The 17,045-nt window shown below is 45.9% G+C and overlaps 1 protein-coding gene across 3 annotated transcripts in view; it reads right to left on the bottom strand.

Moving 5' to 3' along the window:
- Positions 1-15,039, bottom strand: part of Ccdc169 (coiled-coil domain containing 169) — a 30,477-nt gene extending 15,438 nt beyond the window's left edge. For 2 of the 3 annotated variants that reach the window (XM_006977554.4, XM_042279066.2), the window contains exons 1-4: positions 14,886-15,039; positions 12,538-12,617; positions 4,737-4,847; positions 4,617-4,657 (exon numbers count right to left, since the gene is read on the bottom strand). In XM_006977554.4, coding sequence (XP_006977616.1) covers positions 4,617-4,657; positions 4,737-4,847; positions 12,538-12,617; positions 14,886-14,968 — 315 coding nt within the window. In that variant the 5' untranslated portion in view covers positions 14,969-15,039. Of the gene's footprint in view, positions 1-4,616; positions 4,658-4,736; positions 4,848-12,537; positions 12,618-14,767; positions 14,806-14,885 lie in introns of those variants that run through there. The other variant, XM_076574099.1, reaches the window with a different exon arrangement.
- Positions 15,040-17,045: the final 2,006 nt, after the last annotated feature.

Genomic DNA, 17,045 nt, shown 5'->3' with positions numbered 1-17,045 from the left:
TGCACTGTTGTCCTCTCCTCACCTGCCTCATGTAAAGACGGCTCCTCCAGCTACCGTCTTCCAGAATGTCCTCAAGTTCTTGCCTGGGAAGTTTCATCCTCCAGGCAGCAAGCACCAGCTATCATTTCTCTGCTGACAGATACCACACTCAAACCTAAAAGCAGAGCCCTGGCTGTCTGTTCTGAATCCTTACTGTGTGGGCCCCGGCCCCCTGCTGTGAGTGGCTGCCACCTTGCTTGCTGACCTTGACCAGAAGTCCTCCCTATTCCCTGCCTGTTTCCTTCTCACCTAACGATCACCAGAGAGCTCACCGAAGGTTCTTTGTTCCTGTATCCTGCCTGCATTTGGTGTAAACAGCTTAGATGCAAGAATGTAGAACATTGGGTAGCAAACTTCTGCCCTCTGGGGATCCTCTATGGTGCTATAAGCCTGTCTTTAAGGTTTCCTCCCTCTTTCAATAAACGGCATTTGGCATTCGGCATTTCATCCGTGGCGAATGACTCGCTGTCTCTTGTCTCTATTTTTAATCCGCAGCCCTTCGCTCGGATATGGTGAACAGGTATCGGTAATGCGGGCGTTACCGCAACATTACTGGACACATCAGACTTCACCAAAGTGACACTATGGTTTTACTTATACAGTTTGTTTCCTAATAAACTCATTTTCAAATGGCACTAAGCATGGTCTTTCAATTTTATGTTGGCTGTTGGTTTTGGCTAGATGAGAGTAGTTTATGAATTTTTAATACAGGAACATAGAGTATATATTTGTGAGGAGAGTGTGTATAAAAGTGAATTTAAAAAAATGATAAACTAAAGTGTTACATTAAAAAACAACAAAGTGCTGGCAGAGCCCAGGCTCTGGACCACACTGCCTCTGCCTCTGCCGCCCTTGTTTGCTCCCCAGCTGAGTCTTGGCTGGGATGGAACGTTCTACTGGAGCATACCTGAGCAGCGCAGCACTACAGCATTTCAGGAACAGCGGACAGTTCACACTCACACTGTGCATCCTTAAATAAATCATGCCATCTCCTTGTTGCTTGAGCTTAGGAATTGTGTTATTTTTCCTTTGGCTGGCTGGGCACTCGTCTCACGTATGAAACAGCAACTTGAGATCAGTTGTGGGTTCACTGTCTTGTCCTGACTCTCTTCACTAACATCTCCTGTCTGTTCCCCAACAGGTCCACACAGGACAAGGCATCCATGTTCTCTGGCCAGCCTCAGCTCTGTGCCCACAGGTGGCTCCAGCTGCGTGGGCCATGAGTCAGTCCTAGGCTGCATCTTTCTTCCCTTCCTGCACCTGCTCTGAGCTGCGTATCACACACACTCCATTTGTTTAAGTTATAGTACAGGGCAGACAGGAAGGTTTGCTGTGGAACTCTCATGGGCATTGGACCAGCATCCAAATTAATTGCACATTGGAGAAAACATGAACTCATATGGATTTCCCTAGAACACTGCCACCATAAAATATCCTGGAGTCTAGACCAGTACAGAAAAATGACTGTACACAGAAAACAAAAAACAAACAAACAAACAAACAAACAAAAAACAACAACAACAAAAAAGCCAAACAACCAACCAACCAACAAACAAAACATATACACAAAAAAATCTTTAAAAGTACTAAATTATTCTAAAATAACTTTAAGGTCCATTCTGGATTTATTTTTTCATTTTACTGATGACAGAGTAAACTGGGTATTTGGAAAGTGGTTTTTATGGGGGGGGGGTGGGGCAAACCCTGTCACAACTTCCAAGTCACCGGAGACATACACTGTAATTAATCCTCCTGATCTTCCCAAGCAGGTAGTTATCTGTTTGCATAAATCAATGGTCACAAGCCAGAAAGACGTCCAGCAAAGGCAAACCAATGCCAGAGGTGCTCTAGAAACTGGGCCCTCAGAAAAGACAGAGATGTCACGCTCCTAGGAAAGAAGTGCTTTTGACAATAGTTGCTTCCTAGCATTCTAACTTATCGTTTTTTGTTTTTTTTTTTCACCTATGTTCTTGTTTTGAAAAGGTGAGCAGATTGAAACACAAGGTAAGGATAAGAAGCTGCAGAGCCGTGTTTACATAACTGACGTAATATGTACTTAGGGTTTAAATAATGGGGGAAAGGCCTACTCCACCATCCCAGACAGAATGGAAGCCCTGCCTGTCACTCCCCCCCCCCCTTCAAAACTAATGTTAATTGCTGCGCTAAAGAATTCAACACAGCAATAATAGGCAGGGGTGGAGAGTTACAAGTTAGAATATCCCACAGAGGTTTTAAGAGAGAAAAATGACAATAGGACTTAGTTAACTGGCTTAGTTAATGGCAGCCCCAGACAATACCAGATCTGATGGGGGGGGGGGGGGGGCGGATTCTTCACACTGAGCTTACAAGTGCCCCCTTGTGGACAATCCTGCTTATTACATATATGTATCACATCGTCATCTTTTCTCTCCTGTTTGAAGCTGCCCCTGCCTGTAAGGAAACTGTTTTGCTCTTTGGGGAGAATGCAAATTAGGGGGTGAATGGGTTCATCACAGGCCTACCACAGCCAGGCAGACCATGGGAATTCTTTATCTTGCTTTTCAGAATCCAAGATCCCTTCATTAATCTTTTCATGATACAGTTGCCACATCAACTTAATATGCGTTATACAAAATGTAAATGTGGGTGTCCATAAGGCTGTAGAAACAATTAGCATTGACTCTAACTGACATCAAGTCTGTGGAGGATGCACTTAAAGATTAATGACCCACAACAAAGACAGGGTCTGTACTGGGGGCCCAGAAAGATGCTTGGTGGTTAACAGCACTTTGTGCTCTTGGATGACCCCACTTTTGTTCACAGAACCCACCCCAGGAGGCTCACAACCAGAACTGGAGGCCCAGAACTCTGGTTCCAGGGAATCCAATGTCTCCTATCCTTGGGACCTTGGGACTGGATGGCCAGCACTCTGATCTCAGTGCTTGCCCCTCAGTTCCTGGTGAGACACTTCCATAAAAAAGGCCTCATTTCCAGTCCCAGTCCCTGCTGCTCAGGAAACTTCTCTGTGTTGCTAAGAAGAAAGATTGCAACATTAAATGTTTCTTATGTGAGCTACAGACTCTTTCTGAGAGCAAGATCCAGGCATGGAGAAGCAGGTGAGCAGAGATTTTGCTTCTCTACTGAGTATTTTACAGGTCACACTTGACAGGTCTTGTTAAAAGTCTACCTGTAACTAAGGAAGGGCGCTTAAATCACTGTAGCAGCCATGTCTAAAAGTGCCACGAGAGGGCGACAGGAGCCACCACAGAGGAGAAAAACCTGGGTTTTCCCATTTCAGACAGAGAAGGGAGGGGTGTTTTCCTGTCCTTCCAAGACAGGAGTATTTTGAGATCAGAGAGAACAGTATTTTGAGGTCAGAGATAACAGAAATGTAGGCAAACCGATTAATTTTGCCTCAATTTGTCATCAACAAAAATGTGAGATGTCTCTGTAGTGTTCACTAAGGGATGGCAGTTACTCAAAGAAAAGCACCTGTGTGCTTGCAGGTCCCCAGAACCCCGTGAAGGCACACAGTGCTCAGCCTGTAGCTGCTCAAAACATGCTCATGAGTTCTGATGAGCAGTTAGCACTGTGAGGTAGGATGGAGAGGGTAAGGCAAGACTGGCTCCATCTTAGGGTGGCTGGACTGCCTGTCTGCCCTCGGTCTCACCTCCTGCTATAAAGGACATCCGGCTTTATCTCACTCGGTGTCTTGGGATTGAGATAAAGAATAGGAGATTCATTTGTGTATCTTTTATGTTTAACTAAAGATAATTAACTATTATCTGGGTCTCCTACTGGGATTTCCACTCACTGCCTGAAGGAAAAGGGGAGGGCAAGATCACCCCAATGCCACTTATTTGTTCATACTATTTCAAATATTGAATCCTACAAATTCAGCTGAGTATTATATTAATATTCTCCCCCTGCCTCCAAAGTACCTTTTTTCTTTCAGTATATCACTATGCTTTTGTCTGAGTCACTTTTCAAGTAAAAATTCAGCATGGGCTCCGAGGAAAGTCTGTCTCTCAGCAGCAAGGACTCAGCATGAGTCATGTCTTAGAGCTTTCCTACTTCTTCAAGAATAAATTCACATGAGTAGAAAAGCCCACATGCTCTATAAAAGATAGAACCCATAAACGGAATTTATCCGGGATGAAAAGGGACGTTAAAGAGGAAAAGGATGTTAGAGCAACATTGAGAAGGGGTGAGAAGGCCCAGTGAAGTTTTGTGTCATCACAGGGCGACTTGGGTTGCCCCGCTGATTTTGTGTGTACTTATGTATCTGTGTATGTTCCTGTGTACAGTTCTGTCTACATGTCTTAGGGTAATGTGCACACATTTTAGATACGTAGAAAATGGTACTTGGTGTTCAACAACTGGCTTCTTCAGATGGTGAGGAGCAGGTCCCTACAAGTCCCAGCCAGCCTGGCTACTGGTCCCTGCATTCAGTCCTAGCCCAGCCTTTGAGGGGCAGGCTGGCCTGAAGGTCTTGGTTCTTGTCCAGCTCCCCTGAACTTTACTCAGGTTTTGATCAGTCTACACTTCTGTGTGTCATTCCCTTGATGATCCTTTTCATCTAGGCACCCTCTACTTACCACCGGCATTCTTTCATAGGCACGGATGGAAGCTAGTCTATCTGCAAAGAAGCAAATGAACAATTGATATTTTCGTAGTTCCCGCTCAGCTTCTCCGCACGCGGGTTGCAGCTTCAGTACCTGAAGGATTTCCGCGGACCTTTTCCATTTTCTCTTTCAGAGACACGATTTGCTTTTCCAATTGGTCATTCAGCTCCAGCTGGGTCTCATATCGGCATTTCCACTCACTGACTGAAGGAAAAGGGGGAGGGGGCAAGATCACCCCAATGCCACGTATTTGTTCAGCCCGGAAAGTGCCTGACGTGCAACATGAGGACCTAGTTCGGATCTCAGCACACACATAAAAAGATGAAGACAGAGGTGGGTTTCCGTAACCCCAGAGCTAGGGGAGGGCAGACCCAGGCACACCCTGTCAGCTACAGTAGCACTATATTTAGGTATTTTCTTTTATTCTTCAAGCAGGTTTTGTGTTTGTGTTTTTGTTTGTTTTGTTTTCACTGAATTTATAACCTCTGTGTTCAGTAAGAGACCCTGTCTCGAAATATTAGCAAATAAAGAAGATGAGTGTTATCAAAGAAGACAAAGATATTGGCCTCTATCCCTCACATGCACACACAACACATGTGCACCTACACACACTTCCTGCACCGACATGTACACACACACACATATATACATACACAATAAAATATGGACCGATTCAAATTTACTTCATTGCTAGCTGGATTCATTAGTAATACAAATGAGCTAAAAAAAAAAAAAGTCATTTCAAAGTATTATCTCTAAGACAGGATTTCCTAGACTGCTGGGATTAGACCCACCTTCATGATGTCACTCAGCCAGAACTGGACACCGCTTTGGTGCCTCCTGCACGCCTCTTCTTCCTTGTCCTCTGCCCCTCATCCACCATTTATCCTTCACTTCCCGTTTTCTTACAGTATACTCTACTAGGGGGAGTGTCAGGAACACGCCTCTGCCCTTGAGAGCTCCACACAACACCCTAACAAACAGCACCAGTACCCATCCGGTGTCTGAAGTCAGTCTTCACATAAGTGCTTTCAACATTGAAAGCTGCAACACTCATGTTTTAAAATTTAGTCATTCCCCAGATGAGGAAAGCAAGGCCCAGAAATGAATGACATTCTCAAGATGTTAGAGCGAATATTGGTCATGATGGCACACATTTGTAAGCCCTGCACTCTGGGGGCAGGAGGGCCTGTGGCAGGTCTGAGCGTAGGCCTAATACACTGGGAGTACCTAACCAGCCAGGGCCACATAGCAGACTTTGTGTTAAAAACAAACAAACAGATAAATGTAAAAGTAGATTAAGAGATGATGTAACTGGAGTTAGACACAGTTTTATATGACTAAAAGTGACTCCTTTTAGCTACTTAGCTACAGTAGTACTGTATTTAGTTGTTTTCTTTTATCCTTCAAGCAGTGTTTCTTTTTCCACTAAAACCCTTTGGCCAAAACACTCAGTATTGAGGAATGGAGAGAAGGCAAAACCAGCTTACAGTTGAAAGCTCCTTGTCCAATTCCAAAGCTCAGAACCTTGAAGTTGGACTTTGTAGAAAGAGAGAAAAGCAATGACATGTGTTTACACTTACACTTAGCACATCTGAGATTCAGCCTGCAATCTGAGAGTGCTGGGGTCTGAGGAGAATGAGTGAAACAGCAAACACCACTACAGACTGGACCCTGTCAGCAGGACACAGCCCCTCCCCAGACCTGCACTGCTAGACACAGGCTTCCAACATCTTCCAACACTGAAATGCACACCCTCCCATCTTCCAACACCAGCATGCACAGCCTCCCATCTTCCAGCACTGAAATGCACACCCTCCCATCTTCCAACACTGGATTCACACCCTCCCATCTTCCAACACCGGATGCACATATTCCCAAACTGAAGCTCAGAGTCACTCACCAAATACACCATGAAGGAGGGGAAGGCAAAGCCCTGAATTACCAAACATATTTCCAATAGATACCAAGAGATGGAATTCTCTCTGACCACCTAGCTGAAGCCTTCTGTCTCATTTACACCATGACAATGGGAGCTTTACAGCCAGATAAGAATGCTCCCAAAATAGTTTATTTTTTACTTATATGAGCATAATGCATACGTTTAATAATCTGCTGCTGTGGATACAAAACACAGCTCTCACCTCAAAGGGCATAAGAGGCTTCATTCTTAGCCAAATATGAGTGACCTCATCCCAGGAACATGGATTCAAGTTGCCCCAAATAACACATAGGAGTGTCTACATAATATTTTATTAGTTAAAGAACTAAGAAAGGCTTAAGACATTTACCTAATATACTGGTGTGCCCATAGGTAGGTAGGATATAGAAAATTGGGGTGAATTCTGTGGTAGCCCTCAGATGCTGTCTGGTGACATTCATGGCTTTTGGATTGGTGGAAGCTAGGCATCTGCTGAGAATGTATTTCCAAGTTTCACTTCATAGTCAAGGAAATCACATCAGATTCAGGGGTAAGAAATGAATGGTTATTACCATATGCAAATCATTGAGTGTAATACAACACGACCAGACTGAAGAATAGAAATCACATGATCATCTCAATAGGCACAGGAAAAACCTTGGACAAAGCAAAATGTCCCCTCACCACAGTGCCAAAGAAACTACCAATAGAGAGAACATTTCTCAACACAATAAAGGCCACAGTCAACATTGTGCTGGATGCAGAAAAACTGAAAGCATTTCCTCTCCAACCAGACACAGAAAGCTTCTTCCCTCCCTCCCTCCCTCCCTCCTTCCCTCCCTCCCTCCCTCCCTCCCTCCCTCCCTCCCTCCCTCCCTCCCTCCCTCCCTCCCTCCCTCTTTTTTTATTTAACAAAGGGCTCACAGCCCAAGCTGGAACACCAAGGGGAAAGAAAGACATGAAAGAAGCAGAGAGGCAAGGAAGAAGGCAAGCTATCCCTTATTTGAAGCTGATAGGATCCTAGATGTAAAGGCCCCTCCAGACTCCTCAGGAGAACTCCCAGACACAATGAGCACTTCACCAAAGTAGCAGGATACAAAATCAACAGATAAAAATTAATGAAATTTCTAATTAGTAGTAATGAACTTACTGAAAAATAAATCAGTTAAAAAACAAAAAACAAAAAACACAACCATTCACAATAGCTTCAAAGACAAAAAAAAAAAAAAAAAAAACCCAGAAATCCTAGGAAGGAATCTAACTAGGAAGGTGAAGGCCGCTATCGTGAAAGCTTTAAGACCAAAACTAAAGAAGACGCCACGAGTCCTCCTGTGCTCAGGACAGGCAGAATATTGTCAAACTTGATATTATCAAAGTGATCTGGAGACTCAACACAATCCCCATCAAAAGTTCAAGGAAATTCTTTACGTAAGTAAACAATGAAAAATTCATATGGAAGCACAAAAGGCCCCCAAACCACAGCAATTTTTAAGTGTAAAGAGTAAAGTTGGAGGTGTAAGACATGGTCTCAAATTATACTATACAATTCTACAAAAACTGCCATGGTATTGGCACAAAACCAGACATGTCAATCATGGAACCATGGAACAGGATAGCAATGGTTCTCAACCTCCCCTTTAATACAGTTCTTCATATTGTGGTGACCCCCAACCATAAATAATTTTTGGTAAATAATTTTGCTACTGTTATGAGTTATACTGTAAATATTTGATATGCAGGATCCTGGAGGGGTCATGACCCACAGATTGAGAACCATTAGAACAGAGGCTGAAAACTACATGCACATAGCTAAAGCCATCAAGTTCTCAGCCCTACAGGTGATGTGTTTCTTCACCAGTATAGAGGGAAATGCTGATCAAGAGGACTCTAAGTCATTTGTTCACCATTGTGTACCCCCCCAAAAAATAAAGTTATGCACTCATAAATTCCCCAGCCAAGTCACTCCAAGGCCAACTAACTTAGTGTGATTTTCACAGGGATTACCCAACACTTGATACACATATAAAGAAAAAAGGGTTGAACCCTGGTGAACCCTGAGGCATTCCAAGTCTTTTTCGTTTTTGAGAAATCTGGAACGGACAAGTGCCCAGAACATAGGAGGACAAGGAGAGATTCACAAGCCAGAGGCTAAGAGATTTGAGTGTTTCAAAGGTAAGTTCCTGATCCATGCTGGAACAGGCCAAAGGTGAGGACCCTGAGTACTGGCTTAGCTCACGCATGCATGCATGGCATCACTCGTGACCCTGATGAGGAGTTCCGGGTGACTGGAGGCCAATCTCCTGACTAGTGGCTGCAATATGAATGAGGTAATCAGGAACTCCCTGCGTCAACCTGGTTCGTGTCCCACTCCCACCCCCTCACAGGGGGAATGTTCCCAAGTCTCAGGAAGCCAAAGTTCCTGTCTCCAGATGAAAAACAAAACAAAACAAGGAACTGAGGGGCAAATGTCTTTCCTATTGTCTCCTTGCTGAGGCTTGAGATGAAATCGAGATTCAGCTACTTCGGGAAACCACGTTCTCTGCACACAGGTCCTGTGCCAATGGGCTTCAAGGGGCCTGTTTTGAAACTGATTGTGGTTGCTGGCTCTCTTACCTGCAAATTAACCCATTTACAAGACAGATTAGATTAAATAAAGGAGATAAGAAAGAGCAGACACACACAGAAAAGCACTGTTTTTCGAAGCGTGTTGCTGCATGGGTACACGGTAAGGGAAGTCAGGTGAAGAGAAAAAAACACATCCACAGAAGTCTGTGTGTTGTCCCTCAGATGAGGTGAACTCAGGAAGTCAGCACACACTAGGCCTGACTGGAGCAGAAAGGGAAAAGGATGAAGGAAGGGGCCTAGTTCTGGAGTACTACCGCCCAGCCCAGTGTGAGTAGATGGGAACTACACACAAGTGAAGAGTTAACCAGGGTTACGCCAGGCCACCCAGGAGCCAGATGCAGTGAAGGATGAAGCTTTACTGGTAGAAGCCATCTTTGGGGGATTGCTCGTTCTCCCTGGAAGAAGAGGGTAAAGGCAGCAGTTGAAAAAGAGCGTGGGAGACAGGTGGTAAGGTTCTGAGGACCAGAGAACATGCAGGAATTACACCGCAAATGTAATCACAGTTGTCCATAGTTATCATAACCTTATAAGGTTGACACAGTAATAAACCAAAGCTTTACTGCTGCCTTTAGGATAAATACAGACTCATTAATGTCTCAGCAGTCTTCACAGTGTCTCCTTCACGAACCTCAGCCTCTCACTGCACGCTGTGTGTGTCCCCTCCTGGTTACTCAGCATTCTTTCTAAACGGTTTTGTGTTTAGGACCCCCACGGCAAACTACATGCATTTTTATTTGTGTATGTATGTGCTTTATGTGAGCATATTTCATGTGCATGAAGGTACATGAGGTAAGAAGAGGCTGTTCAACCGCACGGAACTATTATCACAGGTGGTTGGAGCTACCCCATGTGGGTGCTGGGAGCTGAACTTGGGTCCTCTGGAAGAGCAGGAAGCACCCTTAGCTGCTGAGATGGTCTTTCCAGGCCGGTGAATGACATTTTGCAAATGGCTGAACTACTACATGCCATCACACAGGTCGTGGTGAACTGTGACCTTCCCTTTGGTCCTGGCTGAGCTCAAGGCGTCTCGATGCTATCTATGCTCCTAAGCTTCGTCCCCAGCCTGCAAGAGGATCACGGCACAGAGCGCTTGTCTTCCGCCCCTGGAATCCATGACTTTTCACCAATAGAACACGGTGGCTCTAACCACACACCAAGTGTCCTTTTACTGGCCCAGCAATTTCACTCCTGTCATTTTGAATGCATGCTTAGGACTGCACTCTGTGAGGAAGGGGAATACACAACAGTGGTCTTGAATGACCGGCCCATTTGAGCCTTCAGATAGATGACTGAACCCCAAACAACCCTGAGCTGCAACCACAGGGACCCCAGTCAACAAGCATCCAGGCGAACCCAGCCAACCACTGGATTATAACCGGTTTTAAGCCGCTGGGTTGAGGGTGGTTTGCTACACAGTGCCACATACAGAACCGGAACTGTCCTGTGTGCTGACGCGGTAAGCGCAGTCATGGCAGCAGCAGTAACGAGAGTCAGTGTTGGTCTCCACCAACTGTGTGACCTGGGAAGTAATCAAAGTTCTTGAATCTCATTTTTGAATAAATGGGGAGAATAACACCTGCCTGCCTCTGAGTTTCTAGACCCAGTAAACATGCAGGGGAGGGGCAGCAGCATTTCCACCCTCCACATTATGCTTTAGACCAACGACTCAGGAGCTCCCGCCATCCTGACCTAGGCCCTTTGTGCCTCATCCTCGATCCTCTCCGAGAAAGCTGTTAGCATTCTGCCCTGTTCAGCAATGTTTTCCTAATGGACTTAGGCATTACATCGCCTCAGTCATTTCCAGCATGTTCTCTGCATTTCCCACCTAGATAGGTCCTTGAGGACATTCTGATTAGCTTTGCCGATGTAACTACTGAGTGAGTGAGGCCAGAGGCTGTCGCCACAGGGCCTGTGACACCGAACATGTACATCTGGGGTTAGAAGAGACTATTATAGCCTTAGATAAAATGGTGTTCTCCAATTAGGTTTTAACAGAGGTTTGGTGTTGAATTTACTTTTCAATGCTATGATAAAACACCAAGACTAAAAGTGAGTTGGGGAGGGGTTCATTTCAGCTTGTAGCTCACAGCCCACCACTGAGAGAAGACAGGGCTGGTACTGCAGGGCAGGAGTTGTTTTTTTTTTTTTTTTGGTTTGTTTGTTTATTTGTTTGTTTCAAGACAGGGTTTCTCTGTGTAGTTTTGCACCTTTCCTGGATCTCCCTCTGTAGACCAGGCTGGCCTCCAACTCACAAAGATCTGCCTGCCTCTGCCTCTCGAGTGCTGGGATTAAAGGTGTGCTCCACCACTGCCCGGCAGGGCAGGAGTGTGAAGCAGAAACCACCATGGAAGAATGCTGCTTACTGGCTTGATCCCGCTGGATTCCTCAGCTACCCAGGCCCACCTGTAGGAATGGCACCACCCACAGTGGGCTGAGCTCTCCCACATCAATCAGCCATCAAGAAAATGCCCCACAGAATGCCCACAGGCCAATCTGATGGAGGCAATTCCTCAGTTGAGATCCCCTCTTCTGAGGTATTGTCAAGGTTTGTGTCAAGTTGACAGAGACTAACTATGACAGTTGGTTACTTACAGAACTACATTTTGCCTCAGATCTGGCTACCAGTCCATTTATTCATGGCTCCTCTGAGAGGAATAGATATGTAAAACTGGGTTTAAAATCAAAATCATTCGCATAATCCTAACAAATGCCTCCAGTCCTTCAGCATTGAGTTCAAGCACTCACTGCCTCCAAGACTCACTCACACATGCCCATTTCCCATCTCTCCTCACACAGAGCTTCTCCACATATCCAGATTTTAGCTTGACATTTTCTCCCAATCATCAGTCAACATTCTTTAGAATGGAAAAAATAAAGATCGTCCAAAGTATTGGCACATGATAGGGTCTGGGTCAATATTTATGGGTTCATAGACTGACTATGTGACAATTTTAAAAGGGTGTGTGTGTGTGTGGTACCCCCTCCCTCTCATCCCATTCTTCCCATGAAAATAGCCAACCCCCAATTTTAATTATATTCCATGTTCAATAATCAAGACACAAAAGGCTGTGGCTAAATAGGAGACTTAGGATATTTTATTACTGACTAAGTGAATTACACATTTATGTCACATAGCTAAACTTTGCATATTGATGAATACTCTGAGCTTGCAAGGTAGAAAAATACAGTCATGGGTTTAGCATTAAGTGCTCCTATGAAAGCCTTTATTGTAAACTAGTATACCAGACATGCATCATTGAAAGCTTGGTACTGTTACCCAGTATGTGCTATTTCAGCCACAATAGCCACCAGGCAAATGAGCCCCACGTGTAAACGTTTACTGTGTACCTGCATGGTCAACACTGAGGCTGGCCTCCAGCTCTGCTATCTTATGTCGTATTTCAAGCATCGAGAGCTGCACGACATCCCTGTTATTAGAAATATTCTTGTTAGTAATGATTCAATAAAAGACAAGGCGAGAAAACTAATGTCTAGCAACCCACCCGTACTTCAGGACCAAATTATTATGAAAGATCATTTACTGGAGGCACAGTTGAGAAGCAGCTGTTGGGAAAATGAAAGCTAATTAGTCAGTTCTAGGAGTTAAAATTCACCAAAGTCCAGAATCCCCTGTGACTAGTGTGTGTCTACCCTCATATATGATCCCAATGATGCTGCTATATGTGTCTCAGAGTCCAGCTAAATATTAGCACTAGCTAAATAATAGCTATGGTAATTAGGTAACAGCAGAAACCCCCAAACACAGATGTGGGAGGCACTAATAATACACACAGAGAAAAATTTAAAAGGTCAAAGGCACCACCTCAGAGGTCATTTAGGGCATGAGTGAGCGGCAGGCTAGCACAGTGCAGGATGCTGAGAGAACTGTCCAGTGAAGATTTCCGAATGCCCATTGTGCTGAAGGCCCTTGCTGCAAAGCCTGACAACCTGAGTTTGATGCCTGGAGCCCATATGGTGGAAGGAGGGAACCAACTATGCTGTCTGCACTCAGACACGCACCTGTGTGCCGTGACATATGCAACCCCTGCCAAAGACACACAATAAATGTAAAACAAAACAAAAACAAACAAAAAACCCACGGTTCAGTGAACACGCGCACAGGGATGCAGCCAATGTCCCGAATGCTGACTGAACTGGCTGGGCTAAGAAGCTAAGCTGAGGTCTGTCGTGACTGGGTGACAGGGCTGAGATGTGACTTCTTGCAGACTTGTTCTGCACCCTGACTGCCTCAGCAACACACAGAGCCTGTACTCAGAATGCTCTCAGTTTGGTACAAGACCCAGGAACAGGCCAGTAGCTCTGTGATCAGAGTGCAACTTCGAAAGAACTGAGGCACTCACGGGGGCTCTGATGTTCAGGAGGCCTGTGAATGGGGCTGTGGTTAGCTATTAGAAACACTCGGAGTAAGGGACTGGGAGGAGAGGAGGAAGGAGAAATTGTGGCCGAGATGTAAAATAAATAATTAATTAAAAATATATAGATTTTAAAAAATACTCAGAATATTCGAGGTCCTGAGATGAAATACTGCATTATTTCCCCCTGTACTAAGGATTGAATCCAGGGCCTGTGTATGCTCTTCCGGACCTCTTCTGTAGAGCTACATCCCCAGCCCAGTCTTTATCTTAAAACACTGTGTCCCGTGTGCCTAACTGCCCTCCAGCCCCTCACCCTCTTGCCCTGAGAACCTGGGTTTACAAGAGTTTCTCACCTAGCCCGGGTATAACTAGCTTCTTCCTTTTTCCTCTTTTTTTTTTTTTTGGTTTTTCGAGACAGGGTTTCTCTGTGTAGCTTTGCGCCTTTCCTGGAACTCGCTTTGGAGACCAGGCTGGCCTCGAACTCACAGAGATCTACCTGCCTCTGCCTCCCGAGTGCTGGGATTAAAGGTGTGGGGCTACCACCGCCCGGCCCTTTTTCCTCTCTTAAAGCATTTCGGAGACAGGCTACAGCTCCGTGGTAGAACGCTGACCCAGCGTCACAAGCCCCAACCTCCTCGCCTCCACCAACACCACGCCCCCAAAGCATAGAGGGTCCCACCCAGAGCCCATTTCTACAAAAATGTCCATTTTTCTGAAGCTCTTCAAAAGGAACAGAAAAAATATGAATTTAGTGGAACCATCAAAACCAGTCACATATTTTCTTCAGCATTAGAGACACTTTCTTTACACTTGCTCTACAAAAGCAGGACCACTCACTTGTATTCCCTTGGCTTCCATTGACCAAAAAGGTAAATGGGACCGTACAGGTGGCTCAGGGGTTAGGAGCTCTGGCGACTCCTGCCTAGGACCCGGTTTGGTTATCAGCACCCATATGGAGGCTCAAAAGCGCCTGTAACTCAAGTTTCCGGGGATCTGATGTCCTCTGCTGGGCACCCTGGGAACTTCTCTCTCTCTCTCTCTCTCTCTCTCTCTCTCTCTCTCTCTCTCTCTCTCTCTCTCTCTCTCTCTCTCTCTCTCTCTCTCTCTCTCTCTCTCTCTCTCTCTCACACACACACACACACACACACGAACAATGAACCTCTTCCTAAACACTGCTTTGGGAGGTGTCCCCACCCACGCACAGGGGCCTGCCTCCTCTGTACATCCGAGCTCCTGCCTCCTCGCGCACATCGGAGGAGCTCCTGCCCAGCAGGTCACGTGAAGCCTAGTGGCGAGATGGAGCCCAGATGGCCCACTCACTTCATGTGGATCTCCTCCAGCAGCTCTAGCTTCAGGCGGTCTGTGCTAACCCCCGCGAAAGTGTCTCCGCGGCCCTCTCCCATCGCAGCAGCTTAGAGACCTCCCGCGCCCTTCCGCTGCGCACCACCTAGAGCTTAAGACCCTGGGAAGCCTAGGAACCTTGAAGGAAAAAGCGTTGCCAGGATCCCTAGCATGACGTCATAGGGTGTTGCTCATGTCTGCAGGCCCCCGGTGTGAGCTAGGGGTAAAACAGCCTGGGATCCAGGCTCCCAGAACATCCATCTTTTTCTGACCCCCTTTTGACTTTGCTTTCCTGGACTTTAGAGCGCCTGCGCCTTCGTTTGCTTCAGCGCAGTAGGCTAGGCTTTGAAAAGACAGTCTGAACTTTGCTAAGTGTGAGCTTTCAGGCCAAGAAATTCTGCCTGGGAGTTTAGGCAGTTCCGTGCACTGGCCTGCTTATCACATTTGTATTCTACTCTTGAGACATCTTGGTTTTAACATACTCTGCCTTCTCCTTCATCTTTTACCAGGAAGGTGATAGGCTCTGTCTCCTGCGGTTTGAATCGATTGTCCCCCCAAAAATTAATCTTGAAATGAAATCCCTCTTGTAGGATTTATATTAAGAGGTGAGTCTAGACAACCATCGAGAAGTGACTAGAGGGGCTTGGAGAGACGGCTCAGTGGATATGAGCACCTGAGCTGTCAGAAATGGGTCTGGGGTCCCAAGAAAAGGACAACACAATCCAAAGGATCCCGGCAAGGCTGAATGTATGGGACTGGTCAAGCCCGCAGACAGGCACACCAGTTTTATTTCTACCACAAGGGGGTCGTGTGCCTCATTTTGAGCGGTCAGACCTGGGCCTCACACTCCCATGCTGTGGTTAGGGCGCAACTGATAAGCAAACTATAACAGAACAGAAAACGACTTGTCAGCACACATTTTGACCCTAGAGGAGTTCGGATTTCTGCCAAGTGACTTCTTTACTATTTTTTTCTTTAAATAAGAGTTTTGTCTTATTTAATTCTTTGACAGAAAAGAGTACATTTTATTTGTACTTCTCACACAGCTCTTGATGAGGACTCTGGCTGGTTCCCATCGCTCAGAATGGATGCTGGACCATCCAACTCCTTTTTCATGCAGTCACTGCATGCAGGCAAAACATATCAATACATTCCAAATCGACTGGATCTTTGGCCCTGTGAGTAATCCTGTAGGTTAATGGATTTGTGGGTTATCTGAAAGTCAGTTTACTCTGGGATATCTCTTCTTCCTGGCTTGCCCTTTGGGGTGCCCTGGACTCACCTTGGATATGACATCTGATACCAAGTAGAGGGAAATGGCCACCTCGGGATTCCCCGAGGATGCTGAATGTTTCCTGAGTGTCCTGCACTAGGCATTATCATTATGCTGACTGAATCAAAGATTTTTCCCCTTCCTCTATTCAGGGTTGGACGTGAGAGGGGCCTCCTATCACTTCCACCATGTTTTCTTCCTCCCCACTGTCTAGTTTTTCCCATGTGTTTGAGGTCTCTGGACCCCAGAAAGCACTCTTGAGCAGACATCTGACTTGCACTCTCTTCTTCATGCCTCCTGCCATCTGGAAGAAACCACAAGCCAACACCATCTCAGCCTCCCCTTCCCCACTTTTCTTATCAAATCAGGCTAACTCAAAGTGTAGCGTCCACACGTTCTTTCTCCTCCCTTATGGGGCAAGTTCTTCCTGTGAAGTCAGCTGAACCTCTACTGCATGCCTTGTCATCAACAAAAAGGGGCTCATGACTGACATCAGAGGCTGCATATGACCCTGTCCTAAAGGTGCCGCTTCCTGGGACATGGTCCAGTCCATCAGTGTTCTCGGCTTCGTCTCTATAGTCACACGGTAGACTCTCTTCAGGGAGGCATACCATGGGACCAAGTGAGGAAGATGGGACACCATAGGGTTCCCAAGGATGCTCCACTCTCAGGTGGCTTGGCTTTGGTTGCCTATCACCCATTGCTGGAAGCATGTTATCACCACTACATCCAGACGGCACACCATTCCACACCGCATGGGAAAGGTAGCCAAAATGGAATTGCTCCTGCAGATACTCCAGTCTCGGAGATCAGCCTCAGCCATGTGTCCCAGCACCCATTTCAGGAGCCACACAACGCCCCCCTCC

This window comes from Peromyscus maniculatus, chromosome 6, assembly GCF_049852395.1.
Source record: "Peromyscus maniculatus bairdii isolate BWxNUB_F1_BW_parent chromosome 6, HU_Pman_BW_mat_3.1, whole genome shotgun sequence".
NCBI classification, from domain to species: domain Eukaryota; kingdom Metazoa; phylum Chordata; class Mammalia; order Rodentia; family Cricetidae; genus Peromyscus; species Peromyscus maniculatus.
Note: the sequence above shows the minus strand (reverse complement) of the source record. Positions and strands in the feature narration are given on the sequence as shown.